General features: G+C 38.1%; 1 protein-coding gene across 1 annotated transcript; it reads left to right on the top strand.

Moving 5' to 3' along the window:
* Nucleotides 1-10,011: 10,011 nt before the first annotated feature.
* Nucleotides 10,012-16,542, top strand: LOC136232415 (pyrophosphate--fructose 6-phosphate 1-phosphotransferase subunit beta). The gene is made up of 16 exons (XM_066021557.1): nt 10,012-10,275; nt 10,372-10,533; nt 10,624-10,745; nt 11,056-11,109; nt 11,190-11,296; nt 11,436-11,541; nt 12,238-12,301; nt 12,753-12,841; nt 13,256-13,387; nt 13,542-13,712; nt 13,814-13,929; nt 14,152-14,263; nt 14,414-14,498; nt 15,419-15,463; nt 15,621-15,689; nt 15,854-16,542. Exons 1-16 carry the CDS (start codon nt 10,083-10,085, stop codon nt 15,928-15,930), a joined length of 1,704 nt encoding a protein of 567 aa, XP_065877629.1. The 5' UTR covers nt 10,012-10,082; the 3' UTR covers nt 15,931-16,542.
* Nucleotides 16,543-17,224: the final 682 nt, after the last annotated feature.

Below are 17,224 nucleotides of genomic sequence, written 5' to 3'. Positions count from 1 at the left end.
CCAAGTCAGTATCCATCTCTTCCTTACTCAAGTTGAGTAGACGGATAGCTTCGCTAATTTGCTCGATCGAACACTGGGAAAAGGAGGAAATTAGCGCACGAGTACCGGTCAGCTCAGAGTGTAGCTTGGTGAAGTGGTGGTCAACCTCAGCAGAGGTAGCATATCTCGTGTTTACTGCAGACAGAGCATTTATTTGGCCTTGGAGGGAATCCATGTGATTCACCATCATTAACTGCAGTTCAGCCAGCTTCACTATGGAGTCTTGCTTGGGTTATTGAGATTGAACAGTTGTCATGACACTCACAAGATCTTTGAGACCCTTAATCTCATTCAGGAGCTGAGTGACAGAAGAAAGTTGTGTTGACTCAACATTAACGAACCCAGCAGCATCGGCATGAGAGGGAGTCAAATCCTGGAGAATGGATTGAGCTGAGTCAATGATTCGTCGCCCAGACTCAGTAGCATTTAGGTAGGCATAAGTTGCCTCAGGTGTTCGCTCAGCGGCCGGTTGCTTTTCAGTACCAGATGGGCCAACATGATCAACAGCTGGACTTTTGTTCAGATCAGCAGCAGGGACTGACTGTTCAACATTCTGCGTTTCAAGATTAGAAAGAGGTGGATCGACAGAGATATTGACCTGCTCAACATTGGTTTGAATTTGAGTTGGTGCAGAAGGAGGCAACTCGGCATTGCCATGAGCAGGATTTTCCTTTTCTCGCTCTCCATCAGCTTGGACTTCAAGCTCTTGCTCGGCATGGATTGGATTTTCAAGGGTCTTGGCTTGTTCCTCAGTATGAGTAATAGAGGCTTGCTTTTGTGTGAATTGATCCGGAGTTGGCTCTATGACGGAGGAGAAGAATTCGTACTGAAGTCCAGTTAGGTCAGTAATTGGTTCTCTAAGTGGAGAATCAGCCAATAAGTCTAGGGAGTTGGACTTGTAAGCTTTGCATTTAAAATGCTTTTCAGAATTGACCGTTCTGGTTGGAGGTGAGGGGTCAGCAGCAATTGAGTCAAAAGACTCAGATGAAGAATTGAGCTCTAGGGCAGCATTAAGGCTTCTCACAGTTTGAACTTTTACTGTTTGGTCAGCTTGTAGTTCAGTTGGCTCAGCATCAACTGACTTAGTTTGCTCAGCAGCATCCTTAGTTTGCTCATCATCAACACTCACTGTTTTCTCAGCACCAAGCTGACTTCCGAAATTTCCCAAGTCATCTTCCTGGTCAACAGGGGTTTTCTTAAGGTCAATCTCTTGACTTCTCACGAAGTGGGAATCATCGGAGATGGCAAAATCAAGAGGGGCAGCATCAATGGGACTCAGACCAGATGTTCTTCTCTTCTTCCTTAGAGGTGTCTCAGGAGTTTCCTCTTTCTCTTCTTCCTCAAGCATAGCGGGCCTTTTTCCTGCTGACTTGGCTTGCTCAGCAGCAGCCTTCTGCACGCTAGATACAATCCGATTTTTGTTTGGGGTAGTATTGATGTCTTTAGTGGCTTGGTCAGCTTTCCGCTTTTTATCTTGCCTGGTGCGGTCAGTACGAGGTTGCTCCACAACCTTTTTTCCCTTCTTGGTCGGTATAGCTTGTGCTTCTTCAACCGCCGCTCTTTTTCCTTTTCTTGGTACAATTGGTTGGTCATAAGCCAAGCCAAATAGAATACCTGCAGAAATCTCCGTACCCCAAACTTGAATTTCTTCTGCTAAGCTCACTCGGTGATCTTGAAGGATCTTTGTAATAAGGGACCCCAACCTGAGTGTCCCTGTGCTCCACTTAAATCCGCCGATAAGGAATACAAGCATGTTGAGTGGCTGGTAGGTCAGCATGTGCCATATGAAGCACTGCTCAAAGTTAGATGCAGAGGATTGAGAATTGATCTTGGGATAGATGAAGTTGGTCAGAATGTAGTGAGCCATCTTTTGATTTTGACCCATACACGTACTGGCTATTTCTCCCTTGTGCTCATTCGGTTTACAAAATTCAACGGAGTAGTCGATTTTTCCGGAATCGTTTGTGGTTCTGAGTTCGGCTCCTTTGTTCTTTAGATTTATCAGTGTAGCGAGATAAGGAGGGTTAATAAAGATCCTTTTCCCCTTGACCTCAGTGACCATGTAGTCACTGTCATCATCATCAGCTTGTAAGTTGGCATAGAATTCCCTTACTAACTCGGGATAGGTGGCTTCACGGATAGAGAACAGCCCAGTCCAGCCATTCTTAGAGATCCATTCGCAGAAGGGCTTTTCAGCTTCGACAAACCCTTTAGAGAACTAGCGGGAGCGATCAATTTTCCATCCCCTAACGCTGCCGAAAACTGGAGAATAGGTTCTTTCTGGTTCTTGCTTTTCCTTCTTCTTCTTCCTTTTCGAAGAGGTTGCGAGGTCAGCTTGGGGGCTCTTGCTCGAAATTTGGTCATGCTGACCTTGTCCTTGAGACTTAGTGGGAGTTTCGACGTATTCCTACTGAGCAGGAGATGGAGGGTTTTCATCGGAGTGATTGCCGTCATAATCAGCTCCGTAGATGTTTTGGGAATCCGACATGATTTTTAGGGATTCTTTTGAGAGTATTTGAAGATTAGGGATTTAGATAGAAATCAGTTTGCCAGAGATTTCAAAGTGTAAAGAGATGTGAGTGGGAATTCGTCCACTATTTATAGAGGGTCGAGTTGATCTGGAACGTTGGAGTAGCCGTTTTACCTCGAGATGATCAAACGATAATAATCTGGCATTTATGACACGTTCGGCGCAGTTGTTTTCTAATTATTGCGATTACGTCATCCTAGGTGGCTATTTATGGTGCGTGTGCTAGCATTTAATGTTAAATGGATTTTACTCAGTATTTGGAATTCTAAACGTTTGAAATACTGAGTGCTCAGTTTTACGTATAAGAGATTTTCATACAGAAGTAACTCAGCCTGTAGTAATCACTCAGCATGTATGTCTAGTCAGTATAGGGTGATTCTATGTTATACAGTTTAGCTCAGTTTGAGTGAGTTACATAGCATGCAATAACTATTCGGCATATAATATAATCATTCAACATTTGATCAAGAGTTTATTAAACAGGATTACACATACCGATAGCTTCCCTTAATATGCTGAATTGCTCACGAGCCAAAGGCTTAGTGAAGATATCCGCAAGCTATTCATCTGTAGGTACGTAGGTCAGCTTGATGAGTACATGGTCTCTGATGAAGTGATGCCTTGTGCTGACATGCTTCATCCTGCTGTGTTGGATTGGATTCTTAGATAGGTCAATAGCGCTCTTGTTATCGCATTTGACTTCAATTGTTTCTGTTTTAACTCCGTAATCCTCAAGCTGTTGCTTAATCCATAGGACTTGGGCCACACAGCTTCCAGCAGCAATGTACTCAGCTTCAGTTGTAGACAGGGCAACTGATGACTGCTTCTTGCTGAACCAAGACACTAGACAGCTTCCAAGGAAGTGACATCCTCCAGAAGTGCTCTTACGCTCTAGCTTGTCCCGTCCATAGTCAGCATCAGTGTATCCAATGAGTGTGAAGTCATTTGAGTTTGGATACCACAAACCTGCATTAACTGAGCTCTGCAAATATCTAAAAATTCTTTTTACAGCTATAAGGTGTGATTCTCTGGGGTCAGCTTGATATCTAGCGCAATAGCATACTGAGTACTGAATATCAGGTCTACTAGCAGTAAGATAGAGTAGAGAGCCAATCATACCTCGATATAACTTTCTGTCTACTGACTTACCTTTCTCGTCAGCACAAAGGACAGTATCAGTACCCATTGGGGTTGATATGGGCTTACATTCTTCCATATCAAACTTCTTTAACATTTCTTTGGCGTACTTAGACTGACTAATAAAGATGCCATTCTTCCCTTGCTTGATTTGAAGTCCAAGGAAGAAGTTGAGTTCGCCCATCATAGACATCTCGAACTCAGTTTGCATCTGTTTACTAAATTCTTTGCACATAGATTCGTCAGTAGCACCAAATATTATATCATCTACGTAAATTTGTGCAAGCAGGGTATTTTTACCCTTCTTCTTAATGAATAAGTTTGTGTCAGCTTTGCCTCTAACATAGTTCCTGGTCAGTAGGAAATTGGTCAACCTCTCATACCAAGCATGAGGTGCTTGTTTCAGGCCGTACAAGGCCTTCTTGAGTTTATAAACGTGGTTTGGACACTTTGGATCTTCAAACCCAAGAGGCTGACTAACATATACCTCTTCGTTTATAAATCCATTAAGAAAAGCACTTTTGACATCCATTTGATATAGTTTGAAGTTCATGAAACTAGCATATGCACACAATATACGTATAGCCTCTAACCTAGCAATGGGTGCAAAGGTTTCACCATAGTCAATGCCCTCTTGCTGACTATAGCCTTGGGCTACAAGTCGGGCTTTGTTCCTGACTACATTGCCTTGCTCATCTAGTTTATTTCTAAAGACCCACTTAGTTCCTATGGTCTTTTGATTCATAGGTTTTGGTGCTAAATCCCATACCTCATTTCTTTTGAATTGATCAAGCTCCTCTTGCATAGCATTGATCCAATGTTCGTCGTGCTCAGCTTCAGCAAAATTCTTTGGCTCACGAATTGAGACGAATGCAACATTGCTGAGATATTTTCTAAGCTGATCTCTTGTCATCAGCTTGTTGTCAGCAGCATCAAGAATGGACTTCTCCGAATGTCCTCTCGGGATTTTTATTTCTTTGGGTAATGTTGAGTTGTCTGGAATAGGTGTTTCTACAATATCTGCAGGAGTAGATTGGTCAGCAAAGGTAATTTCTGTTTCGTGTTTACCTTTGGTCAGCCCTTGTACTGATGACTCAGTGGCTCCAGTTTGGTCAGCGGAAGTTGAGCTTGGTTCATCTTCGGCAGACTGAGTTGTCTTTCCTGCAGGGTTAGTTTCATCGAACTCGATATGGACAGACTCTTCTACAACTTGAGTTCGTTTATTATACACCCTATATGCTTTACTGTTAGTTGAGTACCCTAAAAAGATCACTTCGTCAGCTTTATCATCAAATTTAGCAAGGTTATCTTTTGTGTTGAGTATAAAACATTTACACCCAAAGGCACGAAAGTAGCCAATGTTGGGCTTTCGTCCTTTCCAAAGTTCATAAGGAGTTTTCTTGAGTATAGGTCTAACTAAAGCCCTATTTAGTATATAACATGTTGTGTGGACAGCTTCACCCCAGAAATACTTTGGAAGCCTATTTTCGCTCAGCATTGTCCTAGCAATTTCGACTATTGTTCTGTTCTTCTTTTCAACAATCCCATTTTGTTGAGGCGTCCTAGGAGCAAAAAATTTATGGTCAATGCCACTGACTTCACAGAATTCATTAAACTGTTGGTTTTCGAATTCTCCGCCATTATCACTTCTAATATGAGCTACTCTTAGGTCTTTGTCATTTTCAAGCCTTTTAATCAATGTTGTGAACATCTCAAATGTTTCATCCTTGCTACTCAGTAAGATGATCCAAGTATACCGAGAGAAGTCGTCTACAATGACTAAGGAAAATTTCTTACCTCCCAAGCTGAGTGGCTGGACAGGTCCGAAAAGATCCAAATGTAGTAATTCCAATGACCGCTTGGTTGAGACAACGTTTTTACTTTGAAAAGATTTTTTCGTTTGTTTACCTTGCTGGCAAGCATTGCATAATTGATCTTTCTCAAACTTTAATTTGGGCAATCCCTCAACTAGTTGCTTTCTAGCTAATTTGGCGAGGAGGTCCATGCTTACATGACCAAGTCTCCTATGCCATAGCCAGGAGTTGTCCTCTTTAGATACTAAGCATATATTTTTGGAAAACTGTTTTTCTAAACTCAACATATATACATTGTCAACACGAGGGGCAGTTAAAATCAAAGCATTTGTTTTTCCCTCGAGTATCCGACACTGAGTAGCATCAAATATAACATGTCTACCGCTGTCACACAGGTGAGCTACGCTCAATAGGTTATATTTGAGACCCTTAACTAAGGAGACTGACTCAATAGTGGGGTTACCTCCGATAGTACCTGAACCTACTATTTTACCCTTTTTATTGTCTCCAAAGCTTACGTTTCCACCTCGTTTACGTTCAAGTGTGATGAATTGAGTTTCATCACCAGTCATATGCCTCGAGCATGCGCTGTCAATATACCACAGCTTGGATTTCTCCGCGCATCTCAGGCTCACCTGCAATTTGAACTATTCATTTTTAGGTACCCAATTTCTTTTGGGTCCTCGTTTGTTAGCATAGGCAGGTAAAATATCAATTTTAGCTTTGTGACAACATACATTTATAGTGTGGCCGTTTTTACCACAGAAGTCACAATGCGTTACCCTTTTAGGGTAATGTTGAGTATGGTCAGCACCGTTGTGCTGAGCATGCCAGCATACCTTAGTGGTATGGCCTTTCTTTCCGCAGAAGTCACATTGGACAGTCCGTTTATTATACCAACACACATCTATTATGTGTCCTCTTTTCCCACAACAGCCACACTGAGTGAACTGTCTACACTGACCTGTACCTGAGTACTCAGCGTGGGATTTAATTTTAGTTGAACCTTTTATTTGGTTCTGTAGGGTTGTGACATCCTTTCTCAGTTTCTTTGAATCTGATTGGACTTTCGACACAAACTTGTGCATGATTTCCATGTTGTTATGCAAAGTTGAGTTGTCTTGGAGAAGATATCGGAGGTCACTTAATTTGACCTCTTCGATCTCGTCACACCGCCTGCTGAGTGCTTTTATTTTCTTGTTACACTTTTTAGTCAGTGTATATAAATCACTCAGGGCATTAACCATTTCATTTCTAAGCAAGTGTAGAGATGTTACCTCATTAGAATGTTCCTCTTGGTCAGAGCCGTCAGAGAGGTCAGCTTGCTCAGATTGACTTTGGTCAGCAGCGTCATCGGCCATGAAACATATATTTGCTGTCTCATTTGCATCAGCTTCTGATGATGTTGAGTCATTGATGTCACTCCACGTAGAAACCATAGCCTTTTTGCTTCCCTTCCTTTCTTTCTTCAGATTAGGGCAGCTTGACTTAATGTGCCCAGTTTGATGGCACTCAAAGCACGTGATAGGCTTGGAGCTGTCCTTTTTGTATTTGTCACTGGACTCAGCTTTGTACCTATTGCCTCTTCTAAATGGCCTCTTGCTATTCTTTTCATTCTTTCTGAACAGCTTCTTCATCTTCCTTGTGAATATGGCCATTTCCTCATCGTCTGATGAGTCAGCTTCGGTTGAGTCAGCTTTCATGACAAGTGATTTTTGTTTCTTGTCCTCTGACTTTTCTTTTGCTTCGAAGTTTTTCATAGAGATCTCATGAGTCAGCAGAGATCCGATCAGCTCGTCGTACTTATACGTGGTCAAGTCTTGGGCTTCCTCCACAGCCATTTTCTTAGCTTGCCAGCTCTTGGGTAGACTTCTCAAGATTTTCTTCACCTGTTCCTCTTCGGTGAAATTCTTCCCGAGCCTCTTGAGCTCATTTATGATATTTGTGAATCTTGAGTTCATCTCCGAGATGTCTTCGTTTTCGTTCATCTCGAACAGCTCGTAGAGTCTCATGTGCTGGTTTACCTCAGATTCCTTGACTTTGCTCGTGCCTTCATAGGTCACCTCCAGCTTCTTCCATATCTCCTGTGCTGACTCACAACCTAAAATCTTATTGTACTCTGTAGCATCTAGAGCACAGTGAAGCATGTTGATAGCCGAAGCGTTATTTTGTAATTTCTTAAGGCCATCTTCTGACCACTCAGTTTCACTCTTAACAACTTTCTCATCGTTAACAGTTTTATAAGGCACATATGGGCCTTGAACTATTGCAAGCCATGCACTCATGTTTGTGGCTTGAATAAAGTTCTTCATCCTATTCTTCCAGAATGTATAATTAGATCCAAAGAATAGGGGAGGCCGACTAATTGATAATCCTTCAGGGAGTATCTATGTTGTTTGGTTCCCTGGAAGGAAACGAGTGTTGTTCTTAGCCATTTATCGGGATCAGCTCAAGATAGTTATATCTTTGAGTAGTGAGCTATTAGGCTCTGATACCACTTGTTGGTCCTGTGTGATTAGTTCCAGGGGGGGGGGTTAGGAACTAATATAACTTTTTCTTTTTAATTATGCTAGCTTAATCTAATTTTGAGTTTCACAACTCAGTTTTGGTCAGCATGGCCGAGTGAGGCGTAAGATGGCTTTAGTCAGATACTGACTAGAACTGTTTTACTTGCGAGTTGGGAAATGACGCTTTTGTGGTCAGCTTCCAACTCAGCACTCTGATTTACTCAGTGTCAGCTTAAACAATTTATATACTGAGTAAATATAGCAAGCAACACATACAGATATATATTGAGAGAGAGAGTTAGAAATTACTCAGTACGACTTATCCAGGTTTGGCCTCTCCGCCTACGTCCAGTCCCCAGAGTCCCTCCGGGCTTTTTTAATCCAATACTAAGCTCTTTAAAGGTAGAGCACAAACCGTTTACAAGGCAGTTGAATATGCAAGAGTACCGTCCTTTATTCGTCTACTCAACTCCTACTAAGTGCTATAACCGAACACCTAGATTTCTCTACCACTGAGTACTTAAAACCGAGTACTCAGCACCACTCTCTCAATTTTACAATTGATACAGAATTGTTCTTTTTCAGACAAAGAACACTTTAGATGATTACAAAAATCACTCTAGCTTTTACACAGAAATGGAAATTTGGTGTAAGATCTTTTTCTTGTTTTGGTGTGCTTTTGTATGTATACTTTTGTTCTCTTTTTGTTTTTACAATCGGCAAAAGATCCAAGAACTGCACTTGTCTTAGCCAGCGGACATTTGACCCATGCATCTCGAAATTAACTCTTTGCGTAATTCCAAGGTTTCTATTATTGGTGCAGACAGTTGTCGGATCTTGTCTTTTAACAAACGGATCATTGGTGCTGTCCTTAAAATCATTCAGCATGACTTTGATAGCCGTTGTCTTTGATTGTTGCCAATTCCGATACAGAGTTGCCTTTCACTCAGCTTCCACGGCCAGCTTTGTTCTGCAAGATATAGTTCTGAAGAAGACTTCTCTTCTTTTATACCGAGTTGCTTTTCACTCAGCTTCTGTGATCAGCTTCATTTGTAAGCTTCGGTTCTGAAGAAGACTTTCCTTCTTTCGTACTGAGTTATTCTTTACTCAGCCCGCGCTATTTTGTCATGCTGACTATGTTCTGTCTTAATTTGATTCCTGTTCTTATAAATATTTTTATACTCAACATTGAACAAACGCATTAGTACAATTAAATCAAAGCACTTAAATTTAATTGTCTTAATCATGGATTATCTTAAATAATTTTGTCAAATCAAAATCATGTTGGAAAGGTGTTTCAACATCCTGAACTTGCACAAAATGTAATCAATTGATTACTCGGTTACATAAAAGTAAGTTAAATACGAAATATATATTGCACGTGTCTTAAAAAAAGTAAAACGACCAAGAACGGGATATGCAATTCTAATATTACAGAAGACAAGTTTTATGGTTTAGGAAGTAATAACTTCATTTTTTTTTATCTATTTTTGAATTATATAATAAGATTGTAAAATATGGGAATACATTTTCCACATTAACTTATTTTATTGAACTGAGTGACTAATTAATTATATTTTATGCCAGTTCAAAAAATTAATTAAATATTTTATGCAAATGGAGAAGATTATCAAGATATTTTAAAAATCGAGACAGTTAAGTTTTTGAAGAGTTCATTGGCAAATGATGTATTAAGTCTTTATAAAATAATAATAAAAAGCCTAAAATACGCAGATTCACGATGTAATAATACCAACCAATGGGTAAAAGGTATTTTATTTTTATTTTTTTTGATGCAAAAAGGTATTTTATTTTAATAAAACAATGGGTAAAAGGTTTTACCTACGTGGCCAAGTTTTATTGATCCAGTAATTCTAGACAGTAACTAAAAACAGTTAAAAACATTCACTAAAGTAGACACCTACCTTTCCTGGCGGAGATTTCAACCTTTCCTCCAACTATATATATATACTTTTAACGTTTTCTTACTTAACACTAAACAGTAAGCAGTCACCCCCTTTTCAAAACCTAAGCAACCATCAACCAACCACCACCATGGCTCCTTCTTTTGTACTTCACGGCGAACTCCCGGCCACCGTCAAATCCTCCGCCACATCTGGCCGTGTTTCTTCTGTTTACAGTGAAGTTCAATCTAGTCGTATAGATCATGCCCTCCCTCTTCCTTCTGTCCTCAAAAGCCCCTTTAAAATCACCCAAGGTCCGCCGAGTTCCGCCGCTGGCAATCCAGGTCATTTCTCAACTTCTCTAGTGAAATCACAGCATTGATTTGTATTTTCCTTAGTTGTTAGACTTAATTGTGCAATTTTTTTTATGTGTACTGTAGATGAGATCGCTAAGCTGTTTCCATATCTGTTCGGGCAGCCATCGTCAATGTTGGTGCCTAATGAAACTAATGAATTGAATTCCAATCAGAAGCTGAAGATTGGCGTTGTTTTGTCTGGAGGACAAGCACCTGGGGGCCACAATGTCATTGCTGGAATCTTTGGTGAGGGATCTGCATTTCTTTATTTGAACTGTGCTTCTGCTGTTTGATGACTATTGGAATGTAATGTTTGGTTATTGTTTGTGGCTGTAGACTACTTGCAGGATCGTGCGAAGGGAAGTATATTGTATGGTTTTAGAGGCGGTCCTGCTGGGATCATGAAGTGCAAATACGTGGAATTAACCTCTGAATTTATTTATCCCTACAGAAATCAGGTGAGTTTGACTGGCTTCGACTGTGTTTTTCTAATTGCAATCAAGATCTCATTGTTCTGACTGGTTTAATATGTACTTCATCGCGTTTTTATTGATTGAAATGCTACTTCTTGTGGAAATCAGCTTAGACTTTGTTTTTAGAATTTCATGCATTTAAGCTATTGATCTTGGCTACTGTTGTTGTGGTAACTGATTGTAGATGATTAATTTTTCCAAAGTTCATTTTTCAGGGTGGTTTTGATATGATCTTGGCTACTGTTGTTGTGGTAACTGATCGTAGATGATTAATTTTCCAAACTTCATTTTTCAGGGTGGTTTTGATATGATCTGCAGTGGGAGGGACAAAATTGAAACACCTGAACAGGTGAAATATTTTATTTTCTCCTTCGTATCTGTATGTGTTTTACATTTAATATATAAGATTCAGTGCTCTCCTCGTTACAGTTTAAACAAGCTGAAGAGACAGCATTGAAGCTTGATCTAGATGGGCTTGTCGTCATTGGTGGAGATGACTCAAATACTAATGCTTGCCTCCTTGCTGAAAATTTCAGGCATGTCATGATAACAGTTTTCTATTAGAGAAGTATTTTGAAATAGGTCATCTTTGATGTAGCTTGAGAAAAAAAGTTTTTCTTCATCCACTACAGTTTAATGTCCTATAACTTATATTTCCTTCATTTGTTTGGTCAGGGGTAAAAATTTGAAAACTCGGGTGATTGGATGCCCTAAGACCATTGATGGTGATCTGAAATGTAAAGAGGTTCCTACCAGTTTTGGTTTCGATACTGCATGCAAGGTGATTATAGCTATGCACTATATATTATATGAATGAATTTTGTCCTTGGTGTTCTGCTTTTTAATAAAAGATTTGTTGTGTCTCAATGAATTCAGGGTGAACATCATAGAGTTGAACTTGTTAAATTTTCCTTGAGCACCACCATTTTTGACTTATTGGATGCCTTTACATTATCTAAATGAATAATTTATATATTTGTAGTGCAAAAGTTAAGTTTCTGTAACATTTCTTTTAATTGGTTTAGGACTGTTCAGCTACATTTTATTATGTTTTACTTTATGTTGATTTATTGTCTTTTGCTCACTTAAATTGTCCCAGTTGCAAACAATTCCTGACCTACATGTTACAAATATCTTTTTTGTTCATTTGATTTTAAAAAGCAATATTCATGAAATATTTACCTGTTCTGCAATGTGCTAGTGGACATATTATTACTAGATGAAGTTTTATTTTATTTGTTTTTGTCCAACAATTTTTCACCTTCCAGAGTCTATTCTTCTCTAGTTCTGTTTAAGTTTTCAGAAACCAAACATATAGCATGCATATTTACATGATTGTGGTTTATAAGGCTTGGGAATTTTCTTTTCTTGTCTCTGTGATGTTACAATAGTGTCAAATGCTACAAAAGTGATATCATTGTTTTACATCCCAATTTAAGTGATGCAAAAGTGACCAGAATATATTTGATGTGTGCAGATATATTCAGAGATGATTGGAAATGTGATGATAGATGCAAGATCCACTGGAAAATACTATCACTGTAAGTGTGTTGGTCAAGTTCAATTCTAATGTTCCTCGCTCCAATTGGTAAATAGAACAAAATAATTGTGTCAACAAGAAGTTCATTTGGTTCATAACACATATTTAGAGCATTCTTCTTTATCAACTTCTACAAATTCTGCCATTTCCTGTAAAATTCTGCATAAAGATGTTAGTTAATTTCTTGCTGATCAAAATTGTGCATTTTCTTCCTTCACCTGGTATTCAGAGGGCCTAGAGGGTAGAAGTTTTTGTTGAAAGATAACATGAAAATTGTGGAAGTCAATTTACTGTAATACATGGTTATCCACCCTAGGTTTTATGATCGCTTACTTCCATGGTTTTCTAAACTCACTCTCTATATATTACCTTATTTACTTCTGAACAGACTGATATTGTGCTTAACTAATTTGTTAAGGATAAATATTTTAACTAAGATGGATTTGTTGCAGTTGTACGGCTTATGGGGCGTGCTGCTTCACACATTACCTTAGAGTGTGCTTTGCAAACTCATCCTAACATTACAATTATTGGAGAAGAGGTATCCCATCTTGTACTTGTTTGTTAATTTGCACCCTTGACTGGTTCAGTTATGTTTAGTTACTTTTAATTATCACCATATATGATTAAGCATGCAATACAACAACTAAAAACTTCTTTTATTGAAAAAGGAATCTCGCTGTACTGCTTTCATTGACTTTCCTGTATTATATATACATTCGATTATGGTCCTTTTTTATCTGTTCAGCTTACAAAGTTTTTCCATTCACTGAATCTAGTAGTCTGGATTTGATTTTTGATGCCTTATTAGATCTTGACTTTTTCCGCTAAGCTTAGTTTTTTTATTTGTCCTTGCACTTGGTCTGGTGTTATCACATAAGACTGGGTTTAGTTCAAACTATATTTTCTAAAGTTCTTGGCGATGTATTTGTAATCCTTTTCTTTCTCATTTCAGGTTGCTGCAAAGCAGATGACATTGAAAAGTGTTACTGACTACATTGTAGATGTAATCTGTAAACGTGCAGAATCTGGCTATAACTATGGTGTGATTCTCATTCCTGAAGGTTTAATTGATTTCATTCCTGAGGTACCCATTATCAATCTTAACACTTGATCATTCACCTGTACTCGTGTTCTTATACATGTACACAAACACACACACTGATAGAAACAAACATTTCATTGTTTTCTTTTTACCATCTTGCCTTGTTGATTGTTATATATTGGTTGTTGCTTTGCAGGTACAGCATCTTATCGCGGAATTGAATGAAATCTTGGCCCATGAACCTGTGGATGATGATGGACTATGGAAAAAGAAACTTACAAATTCATCTCTTGAACTTTTTGATTTTCTACCACAAGCAATTCAGGAACAACTGATGCTGGAAAGGGATCCTCATGGAAATGTCCAGGTACTGATCATATCTGATAGCTGCTTCTGATTTTCAACAAGTGGAGTGTTGCATGGAATTGTTTTTTATTTTTTTTATATATACCTACTTCTTGATTCTAGGTTGCCAGAATCGAAACAGAGAAAATGCTTATTCAAATGGTTGAAACTGAGTTGGAGAAGAGAAAGCAGCTGGGAACATATAACCGCCAATTCAAAGGACAGTCCCACTTCTTTGGGTAATTATCACCATAACTTAGAAAAAAAATCCAAATTAAGTTATTGCCTCTCCAGATTTCTTTGGCGTGAGAGAAATCTTCATGCGTGTGTGTATATATATATATTGTTGCTGTGACGAACAAAGGTTATATGATTCACATCTGTGCTATCAATGTGCTGGGAAACTTGATGCATGATTTGTTTGATCAGGCTTTACTGATGGTTTGATCTTCACTTTATAGTTATGAAGGAAGATGTGGTTTGCCAACAAACTTTGATTCTACATATTGCTATGCTTTGGGCTACGGAGCTGGAGCTCTCCTTCACAGTGGAAAAACTGGGCTGATATCATCAGTAAGTGGCTTTTCTTATTGCATTTCACTAGATCGTGTTTATCTCTTTCCCCTTTTGCTTGATTCTAGAGTGGTTCAATACTATTATTTTAGAAATCATGAAGACTATGATACTTTAATCAATGAAATGACGTTCTAATCCAATGTTCAGGTTGGCAATTTGGCTGCTCCTGTTACCGAATGGACAGTTGGTGGCACAGCACTGACTTCTTTGATGGATGTGGAGAGAAGACATGGTATATTTTTATCTTTCTATGTTATTCTCTTAATTTTGTTATACGTCTACCATATCATACTATTACGCTCTTAAGCTGATGGTGCATCATATTTATGTAGTGAGATTGTCATTATTGTTATATTTACTTGAGAAATATAATTATGTGTTTGATATGCAGCTTTGTTGAATAGCACCCGTTAGGATATAAAATTCAATTGAGCTCCTGGAACTTCTTCGTTTCAATGTTCCAGTAAATATTGTCGCAACCTTATTATTCTGGGTGTGTGGTTGGATTGGATGTAGCGTATTGGTCTTTCGTTGATAGTGTTACTTTTAGTCTGAATTACTAATTAGTAAGAAGATCTGGATTTCTAGTCAAGTACGACGCCTAACTTTGTTGCCTCATCCTAATCATCTTGAGAAACTCTCCTATGAAAGAAAGTCGACCCAATAAAGATCCCCGTTGAAACTACATATCTCATTCTTAGTGAGAACAAGCCCAAACCTCATGCCATCGATCTTACTGGGTGGGCGAGAGAGCATATCCAGGCCCTTAACATAAACTGCGCTCGCGAGATATAGGCCTAGGATCTAGTCATGAGACTGGTATAATTTGCTGGTTTGTTTATATTAAGTGCTTGTTAGGTAGAACTCTTGGATCTCTGAGAATTTTTTTAAAGGAAAATACTGCTTGCTTTTGTTTCATTTATTTCAGAATAAATAGGAGTACATAACAATTACTTTCTACCGCGAGCAAACTAATCTGTAACTTCCCTCTCTCTTGATATAAGCAATAAACTAATACATCACACACAAGCATCTGATACGACAGCAAATTAACACCCATAACGACCTCAAACACACGAATAACAAACACATGAGATATGACACAACAGTTGAGCTATCCAAGTTAAACGATTTCCTTTCCTCTTATGACAGGTAAATTCAAGCCTGTGATCAAGAAGGCAATGGTTGAGCTTGATGGTAAGAATTTGTTTCTCATTCTTTCGTTCTGTTGTAGATCGACCAATATACGGGTCTTGAAGTTTTCATATATTCCTGTGTACAATTTACTCAATTCTATCTGGATTCTGCCATTGAATTTCAAATGACAAATTACTTACTCTAAATGGAATTTCAGGAGCACCATTCAAAAAATTTGCATCCATGCGGGATGAGTGGGCGCTAAAGAATCGATACACCAGTCCTGGTAAGTTATGTTGATTATAGTCTTGCTTTCTGCACTTGATGCGAGCTTAATGAATTGAGTTTGAGTTCCATCATCAACACGCTGCGCTTCTGAGTTTAATTCCATCATCAACACGCTGCGCTTCTGAGTTCTCATGTGATTTAACTTGTTGAATTTGTTCTCAGGTCCCATCCAATTTATGGGCCCCGGATCCGACGCTGTTAGTCACACCTTACTGTTGGAATTGGGAGTTGAAGCTTAAGCATATTTAATGAACTCTCAAATAGGCGGAGAATATGATCTGCTGCTGCAATTTTTCTATTTTTTTTATTCAAGTACTCCTTTCCCGTTTCCGGTTATTGGAACTGTTCTTCGAGTGTAGGATTGCGGTGCGGAAACCGAATCGTAGTTTAGTTGGATGATTATCCATAAGCTGGACTTGTATATTTTAAGTTCATGGCAGTGGTTTATTTGTTCTTATCATGTCACTAGTAGTTGGGGGGAAAAAGAGAGTTGAATCATGAGAAAGAATGACATTGAAGCGAAAATTTCTACACGGGATCAGTACTGGTTCCGTTCACTCAGATGATACGTATCAACTCAATTATTAATGTGACATCATTTGAGTGGAAGGATAAGCACTGGTCTCGGTAGACCACAGAAGCATGAGATTTGGATGAGGTTTGGTGGTTGTAATTTGTAGAAATAGTAGAGAAGAAACGATGGTTTGCTATGAGTACAACTTCCTCTAGTCCTTAAATAAGCGAGATGTCTGCTGTTTTAGAGGATAAGTTCATCTGAGATATGAATACATATTGACATTTTTTAGAATAAAGCTGGTCAATCCAAATTATATATATTTTTTATTTTATTATTGGGATAAGGTCCAATTTTGCCACTGTGTAGGAGTTTTTATATACTAAATATCATATCAGGTCTTTCATGTCATTTGGAGGACTTCTATTATGATTCCGCTTAATGATTAAAATATGTGTGACAAAATATGTATGAAATGTCTTTCATTTGACATAAAGAACATGGTGTCTCTAATAATGTTCCATCGGGTAGTATAGATTTAATAGTGTAATTTTGTTTCTAACGTTGCAAAACAATATCTATTTTACCTTTATCTAACAAAAAAAAAAAAATTGAACTAATTAATTTGATTGTCACATCTGATTTTTCAAATAATTTTTTTTAATAAAATAAAGTATATATATATATATATATTAATAACTTTGTAAACATTTTAGATGGTTTTTTATGATCAACTTATATTGTTAGATTTAAATATTGATATTTGAGTAGTTTGTTTATAATTGTTCTAGTAACAGAAATGGTTAAGCATGTTGGCATCTTACTTTTGTCATTTCATTACAACATTTATAATAGTTAGTAATAAATCTTGTTATTTTTTAGTGATATATGTATGGTCAAAAGTAACAAACCACTATAATGGTTTGTTATTTTCAAATTATATAGGATCGCTTTTTATAAAACACTATACATTAATTAAATTAATATGTAATTAATAATTTTTTATCTAATAAAATAAT

This window comes from Euphorbia lathyris, chromosome 6, assembly GCF_963576675.1.
Source record: "Euphorbia lathyris chromosome 6, ddEupLath1.1, whole genome shotgun sequence".
NCBI classification, from domain to species: Eukaryota; Viridiplantae; Streptophyta; class Magnoliopsida; order Malpighiales; family Euphorbiaceae; genus Euphorbia; species Euphorbia lathyris.
Note: the sequence above shows the minus strand (reverse complement) of the source record. Positions and strands in the feature narration are given on the sequence as shown.